Genomic DNA, 16237 nt, shown 5'->3' with positions numbered 1-16237 from the left:
GTATAAGCTCGTGATTTTTAGTGTTAAATTGTTGTGTTGTTACGAACGTAACGGGAATATTGCATCAAAAAGGAACATTATACAAAATCCACGTATAGACACGTCAAATTGTTGGTCGTATGCTAATTTTCTAGAAATTAAGTGGAATTAACTGGTAAAATATTAGTGCCTCTTCAAAAGAGCTTGTTCAAATACAAGTTGCCTTAATTATGTGTCGTTCAAAATTTTCAATAATTATCCCTGTTGTCGCATGTTTCTGATCTTGCTAGATTAGAATCCACTAAAAGACTATCTGGTGTATACTTTTATAGATTTTTTGATTTGCTGTTAACTGGCGCTGAAACGCGCCTTTCAGGCCGTCATTTTTTATCAAAGAAAAAACCAATCTGAAAGCCTGTCGTAAACAGGTAAACCGAACAATTTTTCAGTATTTCTTTAAGCATAAAGTTAAATCGTTTTTTTGTACTCTGACATGTTTATAGGTTGTTGCGAAGAAAAAATTTATAAATTATGTCGATACCTAAAGTGGAGTGCCTTGAGCATTAAGTCATTTCGACACCTTTACAGGTTTTCATTGATTTATATCCCCAGCGGGATTCAGTAGCGTTTCGATTCAATCTTAATCCATAATGCAACATTAGTGATAATGGAAAATCGTCAGCTGACGGAAGTTTGTATAAATTTCAATTCCAGGTACAAAAATTCGTCTGAAAAAGGTATACTTTACATAGAAGTCCTTGGGAGTTCGACTAGTTTTTTCACTTTTCAGGAAAATTTTTCTTTAATCAAGAATTCCAAAGTAATAAGAAACTTTCCAGACTGCCTTGAGACTATATGGAGCTTGCATAATTAACACACACAATGAAATGAGTGAGTTTTATGGATACAAAAACATTAAATATAATTCACATTCAGGCAATTGATAGCTTGAAGTTATACAAAAAAACCACTAATTGTGTAAGTAGTAGAAACAGGACAGTCTTAATTACAGGAGCTATCAAATGGAATGTATTTAAAATTTAATACAATAATAACTTTGGAGAATCTATATCTGGGCTGTCAGCAAGCAAAACTCTGTTACCCATAATTTTCGTCGTAATTTATAATATGTTTTAATAAGCGACATGCGTATGGAGCAGTTGAAATAAACTTTGTCTTCTAACTTTTCAAAGGAATGAACAAAATGGTTACAGAAGAAATCCTCAATACCCAAACTTTTTACTTTTTGCCAACGCAAGCAGTAGTTTAGCTAATAATTAATAACAATAGTCGCAACATAAACGAAAATTAATGAATCAAAGCAATAATTTTCACGAAACTTCAACTAAATATTTTCGAATATTGACTTGACGCATAAATAACAACTTGACGCTTTTATTGGACTTTGAAGCACCATTGCGCCAGTTCATGAATAATTCCACCTTTAATCAAAGTTTCCCAGAGGTTTGGTCTTCTGGCGCTTCACAACGTGGGGCGACTTCTATTTATTTATTGACTTATTCAAAGTGAAACGTATTAGTAACTTCTTCTCCTGTTTGTAGTTGGTAAATCCTATATAAGATTATTTTCAGTAAGCGTGCCAGATAAGCAGAGTGAGTTCAATAATGAAAAATGGTTCTCAAAGGTTTATGTGCACATGGAAATATTTACTAATGTTCGTAAAAGAGCACCAATCAGCAAACACATCTTCACATTAAGTTAATCAATTTTTAAATGTTTAAATGTGATTGTAATCGAACACTTTGCACCAAAAATTAAAAAAACTTTTCGGCAGCTTTCATTCAATTTTGCTGACAAAATTATTTTGCAGATTATAAATTAGAATAAAATATGAAAAATCGGTTAAGTTAGGCCTAGTGGAAGTAATCAAAACTTAACAACTCGTCTTTCTCTTTTCATGTAATATTCTTTTTGTATCTGAATTTTTTATCTCGTCATACACTCGAACTACATATTTTTTGCGAATCTCTATTTCTCCTTTAACTAATAAGGGATTCAGTGATTTTGACTCTAACTTATGGATGACACGCTTGCGAATTTTCAATGGAAATAAACAAATTACTCTCAATAGAATGAGATGCTGGGTAAGTTTCAGACAGTATTTTGCTAAAATATTTAAAGTGTTTGTAGTCATTTAATTTCTTAGCATAATTAATGATAATGCAACTTAATAATGTTGCCGCTTACCAGGCTTTCTAAAGCCAAAAGGTATTCCTTTCATTTATTTCTTTTATGATCTTGGCAATGTCAGGCCCGATATGTTTGGGTCAATATTTATCAATTTTGGAAGAAATCTTTGTCAGCTTTCTTTTTACACTTGTTGCAAACTATCGATCATTCCTGTGGGGTTTATCCGTTACACTTTTTATTATAATGTGAAGTCTGAAAAATGCAATATTAAATCACGCCATGGCAGAGTAGCGTGAAGCAGGTTAAGCCAATGGACGATGTAACCAACATATAAATATTTAAATTTGTTCCCAACTTCACGACTAGCTTGTTTTAAACTTCCCAAATTCACCCAAACAAGCAAAAAACTCGCATATTCCCACATAACAAAACCACCAGAATCCCAACGCAATCCTTTAAAATCGAAGTGCAACTCGAAACTTTTATTGGACTTTCCAGGCACTTTTTTCCATTCCATGAATAATTTTCAGGATTAAATCAAAGTTTCCACCGAAGTTTCGAGCCCTGATAATTTACAACATTGAGATTTGTGTTTGTCTAGTAAACCTCTGCTATACAGTTTTACATATTTGTGTATATGTATTATGGAAATCGCAAATCACTAGCAGGAGCATCAGAAGTGATGATTTCATTTATGTAATTTCAAGGTTCTATTTAGATACTTAGATTTCTTTAACTGAATGAAGAAATTTTAGTTCTATTTCAGTGCTTATTTCATTACTTCTAAACACACTAGTTCCTTCAAAGTTAAGGAACAATGTTAATGGATCTAGCGCGACAAGAAAATGCATCTTCCACTTTGTTTCAAATGTCTGGGATGGAAAGCTCCAAGCTCATAGCTGGAATCTTAATAACTTCTTTAGGCCTTGCAGACAGAGGGATTTATTAAAGTGATTTTATTGTTACCATATTTTGGATGGTTGTGGTAAAATAAAGTTAACAGCTGAAAATTTGGTCACGTCTTCTAAAATGGCGCCTCAAATCTTTAAAATCGAACACTGATATATTTCGCAATTATTTTCAAATACGATTGGCCAACTCACAAACCCATTTTGTATGCAGATTAGGATCACATAAATAAAACCCATAATTTCTCTTTTATTGTGAAGCAGTGAGAGAGATAATGGAGAAAAAATATACGACCGATCACCGATATCAATACATCTTGTAATGGATAGTCTTCCAATTTTCTCAGTTGGAAAACCTCTGAATTTCACTTCGATTTTGGAATATAACGTTGCTGGATTCTATATAATTTGTACTGAATGGAAGAAAAGACAATGGAGCTAAACTCCGTGCAAGATAAAGATAAATATTTTTATGTGGTCGGGAAACAGATAATTCAACCAGCTTACTCGGCATTGGCTTTTTAAGCCGCAATATTCCTGACATATTAAATTTAAAAATGTAACATATTAAATTGACGGTCTCGTAGAGACAGCCTGAAATTGATGGCCTTCCACCAACGTATTTTAACCACGTCAAAAACATCCATTAGCTAAGCCGTCCAAATAAAGCATTCCAATTATATACCTCCAGTGTTCTGGTTTGCTTACAGACCATTTTCCCATTGTCAAAGTTCAAAAAACTTACAATCAGTAAACCGTTCTTATGCACCAACCCACTCATCCTTGATGTATTTGCTGCACTAATTCATGTTGGTAAAGTGTAATTACCTTAGTTAGCTGAGAGTAAAAAGTAAACTTAAACGCGGTGGTATTTTGTAAGAGTATTTAGAGGTTTTTCATTGGCTGTGCAATTAGTGAACTTTAAATAAAAGAGAGAAGGGAGTATTTTAGAATTTATGGTGACTTTATGTGAAAAACTGACGCTACAAGTGGGACAAAACAATCTATATACATAGATAAATGTCTCATTTTAATTCGAAAGAATCAATCATCTGCAGTGTATGTTGTGTGTATCAACTTTGATACAAGCCACAGAAGATTGTGTTCCAATTGTGACTTATTTAGTATCTGATTTGTATATTTCACTTATTTTATATTCAATTGGCGCCTCAGCCAGTTGCTTTATTTTCTCCAATTTTAAAACTAAATGCGGATGTATTATTTGTTTCCATACTTATTTAATATATATGATAATTCAGTTCCACATGATATAATTTCAAACAAAAGGGACACCTTGTTCTACATTTTAAATTTTTACAACAAAAATATTGTTTCAAATCAGGATTATAAAACCCTTCCACGAACTTATGACTATTTGCGATACAAGAAACACAGCGAGTAAAAAAAATTACATTTGTTTTCTTGCTAAGGTGAATGTGATGCGTTTTTAATTGTCTGCGTATATGAAGCGAAAGCAAATGTACCAAATCAAATGGACAAGCTTTAAGCTTTATTTGCCTCAATCAGCAAGATGCAATTTACCTTTTAACCCTATGGTGAAGTAAATCGAGCAGCAGGATTAACAGTACTATTTTCTGTTCTGTTACGAAGAATAATCTCTCTTTGTGTTCGTAGTTATTTATTCATTCTGCCGCGGTTTGCGTAAATCCCATTTATTTAGGAAGGATTTAATAAAATATGAAAGACAATAACCGAGAAACAAAGATGACAACATTTTTCAACGTTGCTGCCTACTTTCAATGACCCCTATTTCCAACAGGAAGCAGACAAGTTGGCAATAATCGTTAATTTTTTATGCACTTTCGATTTGCTTTATACATGGAAATCAGGTTGGATGTTACTTTATTGGGGTTCAGGCCAAAATAATGTTCAAAGTATGCCCAACCGGAAGCAGCTCAAATAGAAAATACTATTTTTAAATGTTAAACGATATTTTTGAAATAAATTAACGAATTTTCTACTGGATGTAAAAAGCAGCTTCATAAATACAATAAACATGTAAAACGTGCGCGAACCAGTTTTTTTACATTTTCAGTTTCTAGATTGCTTAATGTGACTTTAATGATGGAATACATTTTTCTTAGCAAGCGCTCATTTGAACTCAAATCAGTCGTTAAGTTGGAAGAATATGAAACATTGTCTATTATTGCATTTAATTAAAATACCCTTTTTACCTAGAAAAACTTATCAGAAAGCCGTAAAGCTCCAGTATTTGAGAAAGGTTCCACGACTTCCTTAGTAGTAAATTAATTTCCGTGGTGAATAGTTTATTTACATTCACTTAATAGGTGAATGTATATCTTAATAACACGTGATTTGTTTTTATTTTAGATGATGTAACTGTGGAAACTGAAGACCTAATATCGGTAAGTGTACGTTGCTTTTATTACGCAATTTTGGAGCGCATTAGAATTTTTTATCTTCACGGAAAATACCTGATTTTTTAAGATTAAAAAATGCATTGCAAATAAGCATTCTTTATCTATATTCGAAATTCAGGATTTGTGGATTGCACATCTTTACACCCTTTAGAGATTAGTTGACACCCACCCATAGAATCGAATTTTGCATTGTTAAAGAAAAGAAACTCCACCATCGCTTCGTTAAATCGCTTCTGAATTTCAGTGCTTCTTGGAAGTTTCTCTGGATGAATTAATACGCTTACCGTGTGTACTAAAACAAATTTCATTGGCTAGTTTAACAGTAAATCCACTAGACTGGATGTGTAAAAAACTAGAAATGCTGACTAGTCCTGTGTCAAATTAGAACAGTTAATTATTTTGATCGGTCGGCATCAAAGCGAAGCTATTGAGAAATCGAGAGCTAATCGGAGTTCGTGAAAGTTATTTAGAAAATTACACGTTTGAGCGAAATATTTGAATTTAATATCACCTTTGCCATGAGGCAAAATTACCACATAGCCTGTTCCCATGCTATAAAGCCTTAATTGTAACACATAACGCCAAACTTCAATTTGCAGCTTTATTCTAAATTCGCCGATCCGAACTCGTTCCTGTTTTTAATTGCCACCGCTTTCGAATTGCAGCTATTCGACTTATTGACGGCAATATTGTGCTTTCGAATAATTGGATTATTTATTCCATTTTGGCCTTAATTTCCTATGAAGATTATATTCGCTCAATTAACCAAGGTTCAATGGTTTACTCATGGTGTTACTTGAGTTCTACCAGCTACTGCATTTCTATTTCTTATGAACACTATTTTTAGCCTTAGCTTAAATGACACTTTTGAATAATTTTTCCCGGTGGAACATAATAAAAATGACAACGAGAAGCAGAATAATGTCGGGAAAATTGAAGTCATTCATCCTTATTTAACTCCTACGCATACATGTCATAAATAAGGTTAATTTGATCTTAGTTTCACTTTGACCTAGATTTTCGTCGAACAGGAGCTTTCATCGGTAGAATATTTTTCCAGAGTCGACATTTATTCATCTATAATATACTCGTACAGACATAGCAGTTTCTTTAAATTATCGAATAAATAATTCGTACAACTGAATATGTACGATCATGAATAGTCTTTAAATTAGACTAGCAAAGTCTTGTTAAAAACTACGAAACTGACAATTTTTATACATCATGTTGACACGTAATTTCTGTCTTTCCATTCATCCTCCCCATCACAGATACTCCAGATGACATAAACTTATTACTGTTAAAGATATGTCTTATAGAAACACGATTATTATTTTCGAAACCGCTTCTATGGTCTCCACTTTCTTCAGTGCCCGTCAAGTTCCGTGATATAAATTAATACGTATTAAATGTTCTCGAGCATAATAACGTGTGATTGATGATCAGAAATTGCATTTAATTAAACTGTAGAATGTAATTTGTGTAACGTAACACGAACGGTAATGCGGTTTTCTGTGTACTTGGTACCGCAAAGTATTATTTAATAACAACACGTTGTTTGATGGCAAAGTTTCATGAACAGAAACTATCGATAAATGGTATCCGCATTTCATAGAGGACGATTCACTCAATTAATTTAGCAAAATAACAATACGGCCATGGAAAGAAATTAACGGCCAATCGCTCACAGTTTTCAAGTAATGCGTTTTACATGTTTCAGTGCAGAAAATGTTGGGACGCGAATAAAGATGTAGAAACTTTCTGATTTAAACTCGCTACATTTTTGCCTAAACCAGCAACTTTAACTGAATTGAGCGATTTTTCGTCCATAACTTTGGAAGTTGTAATTGCAATTGTACCGAACTATATGACTAGGAATAATTCTGGCCTTTGTGGACATCCCTAATGAAAACCTTGGTAAACAAGCTTTATCAAGAATAACTCTTTCAATTTTGGGAAAGTATTGATTAACTTGCTTTATTTCCATTCGTTTGGAATGAACAAATACTGCAGCAACGTCAAACTGTTTGCCAGAAAACTCTACAAGCTACTATATACGAGTGGCAATAAATTTCTTAAGGTAAAAAGAGAATAAATAATAGCTGTGAATTTACGTAGAATGCATTTTTGGCTCAAATCCAGTTCGAACATCTGAGCACCAATCGATAACCTGGATTTTGAATACTACTACTATTGCTACTTTATTGTGATCTTGATATTGTGATGTTCAATCGATCTTATTACATATTAATAACAGGAGGTTTATAAAATATATTTTTTAACTAATTTTTTTAAATTTTTATAAATATTTTTTTTAACAGATATTCTCCTAATAATAGGAGCACTATTTATCAATCTGTAATAAAGGACGTGAGGAAATTCTGTCTTTTTTAAAAGCAAGCAAGTTTCATTTTGGTTATTTCATATGTAACGATTTCTACGACAAGTTTTCACCAATTCATATAAGCTAGGATTTAAATTAAAAATTGCGGCGCTAAATAGACTACAAAGCAAAAATGTCCCGTTTCAATACCATTTCTTGAAGAATGATCACCTGAAGCTATTCGGGAACTAATGATGATGTTGATAATTTATATATGCACATAATTTCCAACCTGCATATTAATAGTCGCTGCTTCGAAGTATATTTCAATAGAAATCCCATACTTTTTCATTTTAAATTGCAGGTTGTTAGGGCATTTTCCGAAGTGGTTGCTCGTTATAAGACATAATCGACAATGATTTATTGACACTGCGCTACATTCAACGGAAATATTTATGTTATATACAATTACGGAGCAATAATAAACCACATGAGACTCGGTAACGCCTCGGAGAATTTTGATTGTTGTACTTTTTGTGGTAAAATTTAATAATATCGTGCAATTTGGTAGGTATTAACCGAACAAAAGGCACAGAACCTATTAACCGAATAATTGTTTGGGAGCTGTAATGGGCAAGTTTTTAGGTGGCGTTATATATTATAAAATACGCGAACAAAGCAAATAACTTCGTTTGAACTGGTATAATCACCTGTCCTTGCCAAATACCTTCTCGGCTATAGACTTTAATGGTATTTGTTTGATGCTTGGCTATATCAGATTCAATTATTTGAGTCAAAATATTTGTATCTATGTATCGTTTATTCCTTATTAATGACGACCGAATGAATCTCACTAAAATGCCAACAATAGTTAGTCAGATATATGCAAACACGACATAAAATATGAGTTAGCTTATCAAACAAAAATTTGAGGTCAAAATGACTTAGAAATATGGGCATTAATAATACAAATTAATGGGGCGCGGCAAACTATAAACTTGGTCATCATCGTAAAAGCAGATATTTGCATAACTGTCCTATAATTCCGAAGTAAAACAAATAATGTGGAACTTTCTATTTAATTGAATTACTCGATTTCGAACAATAAAGAGAACCTGTTTTATAATTTTTTGTATTTTGTCTACAGATTTAACGCCATATGAATGTATATTTTTCTAACTTGGTATGTATGGTTTGCTAGAACATTCTACAGTTCTGCATAATATAGCATTTATTTCCTGAAAATATTTGTCTTTTTCCCCCCAACTTCTCACCTGATTTTGTCAATGAAAACAAATACATTTTGTTTCAATATTTTGATATTTTTTGGGTGTAAGTAAAATTTATGTTTTCCGATTGAAAAATGTTGTTAAGCTAAGTTATCCTCAAATTTAGTTACTAAGTAATCGTTTACCAGGAAACCTAACTTTTCTACTAGTTTCTACTTCAACTTTGCAGGATTTATAACACCACTGCACAAAGGCTTAATTTATTACTAAACGGCTTTTCCGAGTGGCGTATGGTTTGTTTCATCATCACTATTTCTTCCACCCTTATACTGGAGTAGCACCTTGTTTGTCATAGAAACATTTAGCATTTGTTTACCACTGATATTTTGTGCGTTTTCACTATATTTTGTAATAGATCTATTATATATTTTCTGCTTATTTCCAACTCTGAAACTGAAATGGCCTATGGGGCCTTTATTATGTCCATTAGCTAATAGTACCTACTGTCTTAAATAAATCGGCTCACTTTTTTCTATAACTGAGATTGCTTTATTTAAAGTTTTTTTCATGTTCTATGTAGTATACGTCCCATTCCAGTAGCAGCTCTTTGACTACAAATTTTATTTTTGTTAAGTTTACTTATTGTTCTTCACTTCTTTTTGGTTCTTATTAAACTTAATATCGAACCCTTCGGTTTATCTCTATTCTACATTTTCTTTACTACAGTTTACATTTATTTAGTTTAAAAATTTCTCAAGTTTTCGATAGGATACATTGCACACAGCATCTGCATTGCATATTGCATCTGTTAACTTAATTATTTATTAATAATTTCAAAAATCTTTTGAATGTTTTACCCTATTTTCTCTCTTAGCCATCTGAATTTTGCAACTACTTTTTGATTGTTAGATTACTAAGAAAATAAATATCATTCTCGTATTTTTTTTTCTTTGCATCTGTTTTTCAATAAATTTATATTTTGCCTTCTTCTGTTTCGACAGTGACTTTAACTGAATTGGTTAGAAATGCTTTGGGTTCGTGTTTGACTGTAGCGCCTTCCACATTTCTTCAGAATCTTTAAAATCTTACTTAATTTAACTATTATTTTCTCGAATGATTTCGGTCGCATATCCAATTTACTCTCTGATAGTTTTTTATTTTACAATATTAGATGTTCTGTTTTTAGCAGCTTTTGTTCTTTCAAACTAAAATCTTATTTACCCCCAGTCTTTGTGACCTATTCAGTCAGACTCTGTAAAATATCCAATACTTTGGCCAGATCAGCACTTTTATCTTTTTTATCTAGACTTTTACTATCATATATTTTTCTTATTTGTTGTCTAGGCATATCTAACCTGCAATTAGTAGCTTGTACTTATAAAAAATTGAATTAAAAAATTACGAAATTTCTTACACACTGTCCGTTGGAAAAACCCGTCCTATTTACAAACAAGCAAAATCGGACAGTCTAAATTTTTATTTTATGTGGAATTTTTGGCAGAATTTTGCGTGTTTGTTTTCTTTGGTACCCGCAATGTGTACATAAGTTTCATATACACTTTGTAAAATTAGCCATTTTATATACAAAATTTCCTTGTTGGGCTCACCACTTGAACCAACCTTCTAATCGGATATATTTTTAAGCATTGAAACAAGCATTGAAAATCACCCCTAATAATGGAAATATAAATGTGCTTTAACTTTCACGATCTAGACTTTTTCAAGTTCTTAAATAGGCCAAATATTTCTTTATACCGCCCGTTCTCAGTAAACCAATGTACATTAAACAAATTTTCTAACAGCAAAAGACCTAATTTCCATTTCAAAGTGCTCTGTGTTACACGTTCACTTTATTGATTAAACATTTAGATTTTTGTTTACCAATTAGCGCAGCGAAGCTTATTTAGACCTGGCCTGAAATTGATAGTTTCGGGGATCATTAGTTAATTAATTTATATGGCCACCAAATAGAAGGGGCGTTTGAGCGTTAAATTAAATCAGATTGTGACAATCGGGGTAATTTTAATAGTAATTTTATTGTTGGCAACCCCATAATGGCAAGGGATTATTTTTGCTATCGAAATTATGGATTGCGAGGTGCAAATTGCCTGGTATTATCTGATTTGGACAGCAAGTATGTACTTTGGTTCTAAGTGGCAATTCGGTGTTTCGTAATTGAATATTAAAAATTGAAGAGACTATAATGTTTTCCGGGTTATGCTTTTAGCGTTTGTTATGTTTATACGCGGTTTTAAATGGTTTACTTTGGTACATTTGCTAATTGGATAAGAGTCTATTTTCTATTTTCATGTTTTTTTTGTTTTAATTCTAACTGACCTGCTGAAGAAGGGTATCACATATAATTATCCGAAATAATGTTATCAATTAATATTAACAAAACATTAAACAGTGATGTAAAGTATCATCTGAAGAGTTTTCGGAGATAATGGTTTCTTATAACGTTTTGCAAAGTCTAACAATGTGACCTGTAAGATAATCCTGTTTCTTTTTGATTTCACGTGCCGCTTTTCAATATTTTATATTTGTTGTCTCACAGAAGAAAGTAGTGTTGGAATTACTTTCATAATACAATTTTCTTGAAGTTCTTTGTTTGGTGTTTTCTAGTGGTTATTGGCTATTCATACTGCACCATGTGCCACATTAAATAACAGATACTAACGAATCAATATCCAATTGGCAAGGACTACGTTTTCCAAGATACTAATTTAGTCTTATGACCGTACAGGTTCGCTTTCGCATAACATATTCACCTTTATCCAATAAAGTACTTTATTTGAATTGCATACACGTAAATTTCCGTGCCACAGAGCTTAAGAAATTATTGATGTGAATATAAACATGCACACGATATCGGAGTTGGGGAGTTATAAAGCTTTTAATCGTCTACTGTTACACATTTATTTTAATGGTTGCAATATTACCTTCCTGCCCTCTTGCGTCGTTACCTCACGCGAACTCAAATTCAATGTTCATGTCGGTTTCATTACTACCGGTATTTACTCAAATGTTTTATGCGTTTTGTAATATGGTTTTTCATAGCGGTCGTAACTTTGAATACTTGCTGCCTTCAAGGTGTGTGAAATACAGGGCGCGGTTTTTCAACACAAAGTTGCAAAATTTTCAGGAAACTCGGAAATTGTCCAATTTTATTGGTATATATAGATGTAAAGCTGGAATTTCAGTTAATCACTTTTTGGCCAATTTAGCATTCTGCATTCTTCCATGCAAATGAACTGAGTATTTGTTGTACTATAAATAATACTATTGAAGAATATTCTTTGAAATACAATCAACAAGATTTAATATTTTTACATTGCTTTATAAAAACGGTTTGCTAATAACTTTTTCGAACCGATAAAAACCTTCTGTTTTAGTTCATAGAGCGTGTGTTTATATCTTGGGTGATCAATATTTTTTATTGTATTTGGGTTTAGTTTAACATTCCTGTTGGGTTGCGACTGGAGTATAAGATTTATACACGGTTTTTTGAAAGTTAATTGAAAACATAAATTAATTTTGCTCAGTTCTATAAGACCATTTCGACTCGTGCAAAGTGTTTCAGTCAAAGATTGGAAATTAATCTTTGGCACAATTACTTGTGAAAGCTACAGTGTGAAACAGCATTTTACGAGTGTGAAAAAGTGAAGCTAGAAGACCGACATGGCGATTGTGAAGCACCACTTGGAGCTGCATCTAATTTAAAACTCCAGATCTGAGCAAACACTTCTTCTACTTACATACGACTTCCATCCTGGCCTCGCTTTGAGCACTGGCGAATGATGGCGCCTCGGCCGACACTTCACATTTGTAGACTCCGCTCGTCTTCCAGTTGACGGAGTGAAGGACCACTTTTCTGTTGTCCGACTTAGACATCTGCAATTAAAAATGGGCTCCATTTAAGCTGAGAGCTTTCAAAAGAGTGCGAATTAAGTCGAGAGGTTTAGCCGGATGAACTTGTTTCAATTAAAGAGGCCTGGGTTGGAAACGATGTGCTTTGGAAAAATCGCTTGGCATAACTGCAGCTTAACTGCTTTTAATGCAAATATTTACCAATGAACTTTATAGGTTTTAATTAGGAGGAGAAAATTTTCGCTTTTGTGTATGTGATGCGCTTTAGGACAGTAAATAATTAGTTTTTTTCGCATGTATCTATATTCTTATTAGACTGTCACTATTCGGAAATGTAAACTTGGTAATAGATTTTATTTATATCATCAAATTGTATATTTGAAGAACGGCAGCTTTATGCAAAAGTCAAAGTCAGGCTTTGTAAGCATATAATTATCAAATAACTTCCTTATTTTGATTTAAATTTTGCCGCATATTAACAGGAAAATCCTGACATGTTATTTAAAGGTCAATATTTATCACTATTTTTTTCGCCAGAGTGATTTAGACATAACCGAAAGTAAACTCCAACTAGATTTATTCTGGATACAATTTGGACAACAATCTCCCTAAGAGTTGGAAGAAAATAATTAATAAAATTTAATTAGCGAATCATTTAAACTTTCCGTTTTTGCTATCGTATTTTACAAGCTACTCAAAAATAATTTTGATGCTTTATTTAGATACCCTTATGACTATATTTTTTATTTCCGTGACATAAAAAGCTCTGCCAGCAAATTGTAAAGCTGAAAACTAGTTCAAATAGACATAGATCTAAGTTGAAAGCTGCCTAACCTACTTGTCGCACCGTGTAGAATACCCTTCTTATACAAGCGAAAAGTTTTTCGGATTTAAAATGCGAAACCGTATTTCTCTGCTGAAAACGTCTCTATGATGAATTTAAATGAAATCCGACTTAGACACTAGACGCGAAATGAGAGAAACAGGTAGCAAGCTTAAATAGGGCAAAATCCGGGAAGTTTTAATTTCCAGTACGTTAGGAAACTTAGCTTTCACTCTTTACTTTTGTTGTGTAAAAACAACTTATCATTCTGTTTTGGCTTAGTAAATGCTTGACACACAACTTATCCAATACCTCAGTCGAGGCAATGATTAACTTTATATTCTAATTAGAAATATTGCAGTAGAAGCCTGCTATTTACTTAAGGTTTTTTAAATTCTGCCTAGCTGATTAAAAATTGACAATTTCGCCATTTGACATTATATCGAAAATGGTGCAGTGTCTACTGAATTTAAAATACTGCTGCTATCCATCTAGTAAAATAAATCCATAAATCTCCGATGTACCTGCACACATACCAAAACGAAATACCAAAAATCAAATACAGAATTTGCTGTGCTTTAATTTTAACTAGAAATCGCTTGGTTCCCGCCCGCTCAGCTAGAAAATTGAAAAAAATGTAAATGACAGAATTACTTTAGCTGAATATAAATCAGCGAAAAAATTCGGAATCCAATATTGCTGTGAAACGGGGCTAATATCGTTAAACATTGATAGAGTTTAACTATATCCATGCATAATTGGAAAGAGTTATAAACGTTTGATATTTTTTGCCAATTAAATTTAGCAAATAAATGACTATAAAATAGCTTATTTGCTTTTTATGTTGTTGGCATAGAGAAATGCAAATTGAAAATTGTAATTTTCTCAAGAGGAATTAATTTTGTTGATGGGAGTTCTCACTTCGTCTGTCTTTTAATTTCAGTTAAAAAAAATAGGGAATTGTAACGATTCAATCTTTGTAAAGGCAAAGACATCTATTAATGAAACGTGTCTGTGGAAGCTACCTAATTATAGTATGCAATAAAAGCTTTATGGATAAGTTCTATATTGTTGAGGCGGATTCATTTTTATGAATTTTTATAATTTTTTTCTGTAATAAAAGACGTGAGGAAATTCTGTCTTTTTTAAAGACAAAAATTTTTGTCTGTAATAAAAGACGTGAGGAAATTCTGTCTTTTTTAAAGACAAAAATTTTTGAGGCGAAATACCCAAAAAGAAGTTTGTAAAAAAGCTTTATGGTCTTATGTGCCCAATTTTCCAGATAAAAAAAGAGGACTGGTTTCGGTACATAAATTACCATCATATTGCTTTCCATTTATAACAATCCTGGATTTTATTGTAATTTTGTCCACCATTAGTTGTATATATGAAATATGCGTGTTTGAGTTAGTTTGGGTCAGTTTGAAAGAGTTTAAGTTCGCGATTACGAAGTACAAGGAACAAAATGGAATTTTCAATTTGTTATACAAAATTTAGGTATTTTATTAATTGATGACACACATTATTTTTAAACTGCTCTATTTAGCAAGAATAAAGGAAAATAAGAATGCTCATTTGAATGAACGCATGAAATCAATAGTTCAATAAGCTTTTGGTATTATAATATCTAAAATATATTTTAGAAAGTTAAAAATAAAGCGAATTTAACTTTACATGAGTTCATATTGCAAATTTCAAATTAAAGAATCCCAACACGCCAACAACTGGTCAAAAAATGGCAGGGAAACTGCGGTAATTTAATATGTAGGCTATAAACTCGAAGTATGTGAGTGAGCGATTTATACGAAAAGTTTTTCAAAATTATTTAAAAAATTGTCATATAATGTAGATGTGAATATTGCCTTCAATTTCCATATAAACCACATTGAAAATACATAATTTTTTATTTGCTGGTAATATTTTAACAAGAATTGTATGAAACGCCGCGCCAAAAAAATCGAACCACGTTACAATCTAATAAACTTAAAATTGAACAGGTGTGCATGCTTTTAGACACACGATCAATTAGTGCAATTGCGTGTAAAGTAATTCTAGCCTAAAGGGATTTAGTTTTGCATGAGACACGACATTTCCTACAAGTCTATTACAACTTAGCAAGCCCTTCGCCGAAATTGCAACATTATTATTTAGTGGGATGTTAAAATCGCCACTAATAAAAAATAAATCCGAAACAGCAATGCTAGCAATATTGAAGTAATATTTGCTTGATTTGATTTGTACGCACGTTTGCAGGCACATTGGAGAACTGCTTGAATAAGTTTTAATGTTTCCATATCATGAAAATTACCACGAAAAGCTTTGCCCGAAATGAAAATGTGCATCATATACCCACATGTTATGAAAACCGGCCGGATGGAAAATGAATTTTGTGTTTCCGGCAACGGTAAACATAGCTTTTCTGCTTCAAATTCGTATCAAAACAAAATGCAGAATAAACAACAAAATGAAAAAACCATTACATTAGTGCCTAAATAGAGAATGCCTATAGCATGATATGATATCAAATTGATGCAAGAAATGAGGGCTTTTAA

At 32.3% G+C, this 16237-nt stretch overlaps 1 protein-coding gene across 5 annotated transcripts in view; it reads right to left on the bottom strand.

Moving 5' to 3' along the window:
* The window catches only part of LOC109546387, a 111852-nt gene that overhangs the window by 24538 nt on the left and 71077 nt on the right, over window positions 1–16237 (bottom strand). For all 5 annotated transcript variants that reach the window (XM_048669205.1, XM_048669206.1, XM_048669204.1 and 2 more), the window contains exon 4: window positions 12751–12886. In XM_048669205.1, coding sequence (XP_048525162.1) covers window positions 12751–12886 — 136 coding nt within the window. The remainder of the gene's footprint in view (window positions 1–12750; window positions 12887–16237) is intronic.

The sequence above is a fragment of the Dendroctonus ponderosae genome, unplaced genomic scaffold (assembly GCF_020466585.1).
Source record: "Dendroctonus ponderosae isolate FM_Combo_2020 unplaced genomic scaffold, Dpon_F_20191213v2 Dpon_F_20191213_8, whole genome shotgun sequence".
Classification (NCBI taxonomy): Eukaryota; Metazoa; Arthropoda; class Insecta; order Coleoptera; family Curculionidae; genus Dendroctonus; species Dendroctonus ponderosae.
This window is presented reverse-complemented; position numbering and strand designations above follow the sequence as displayed.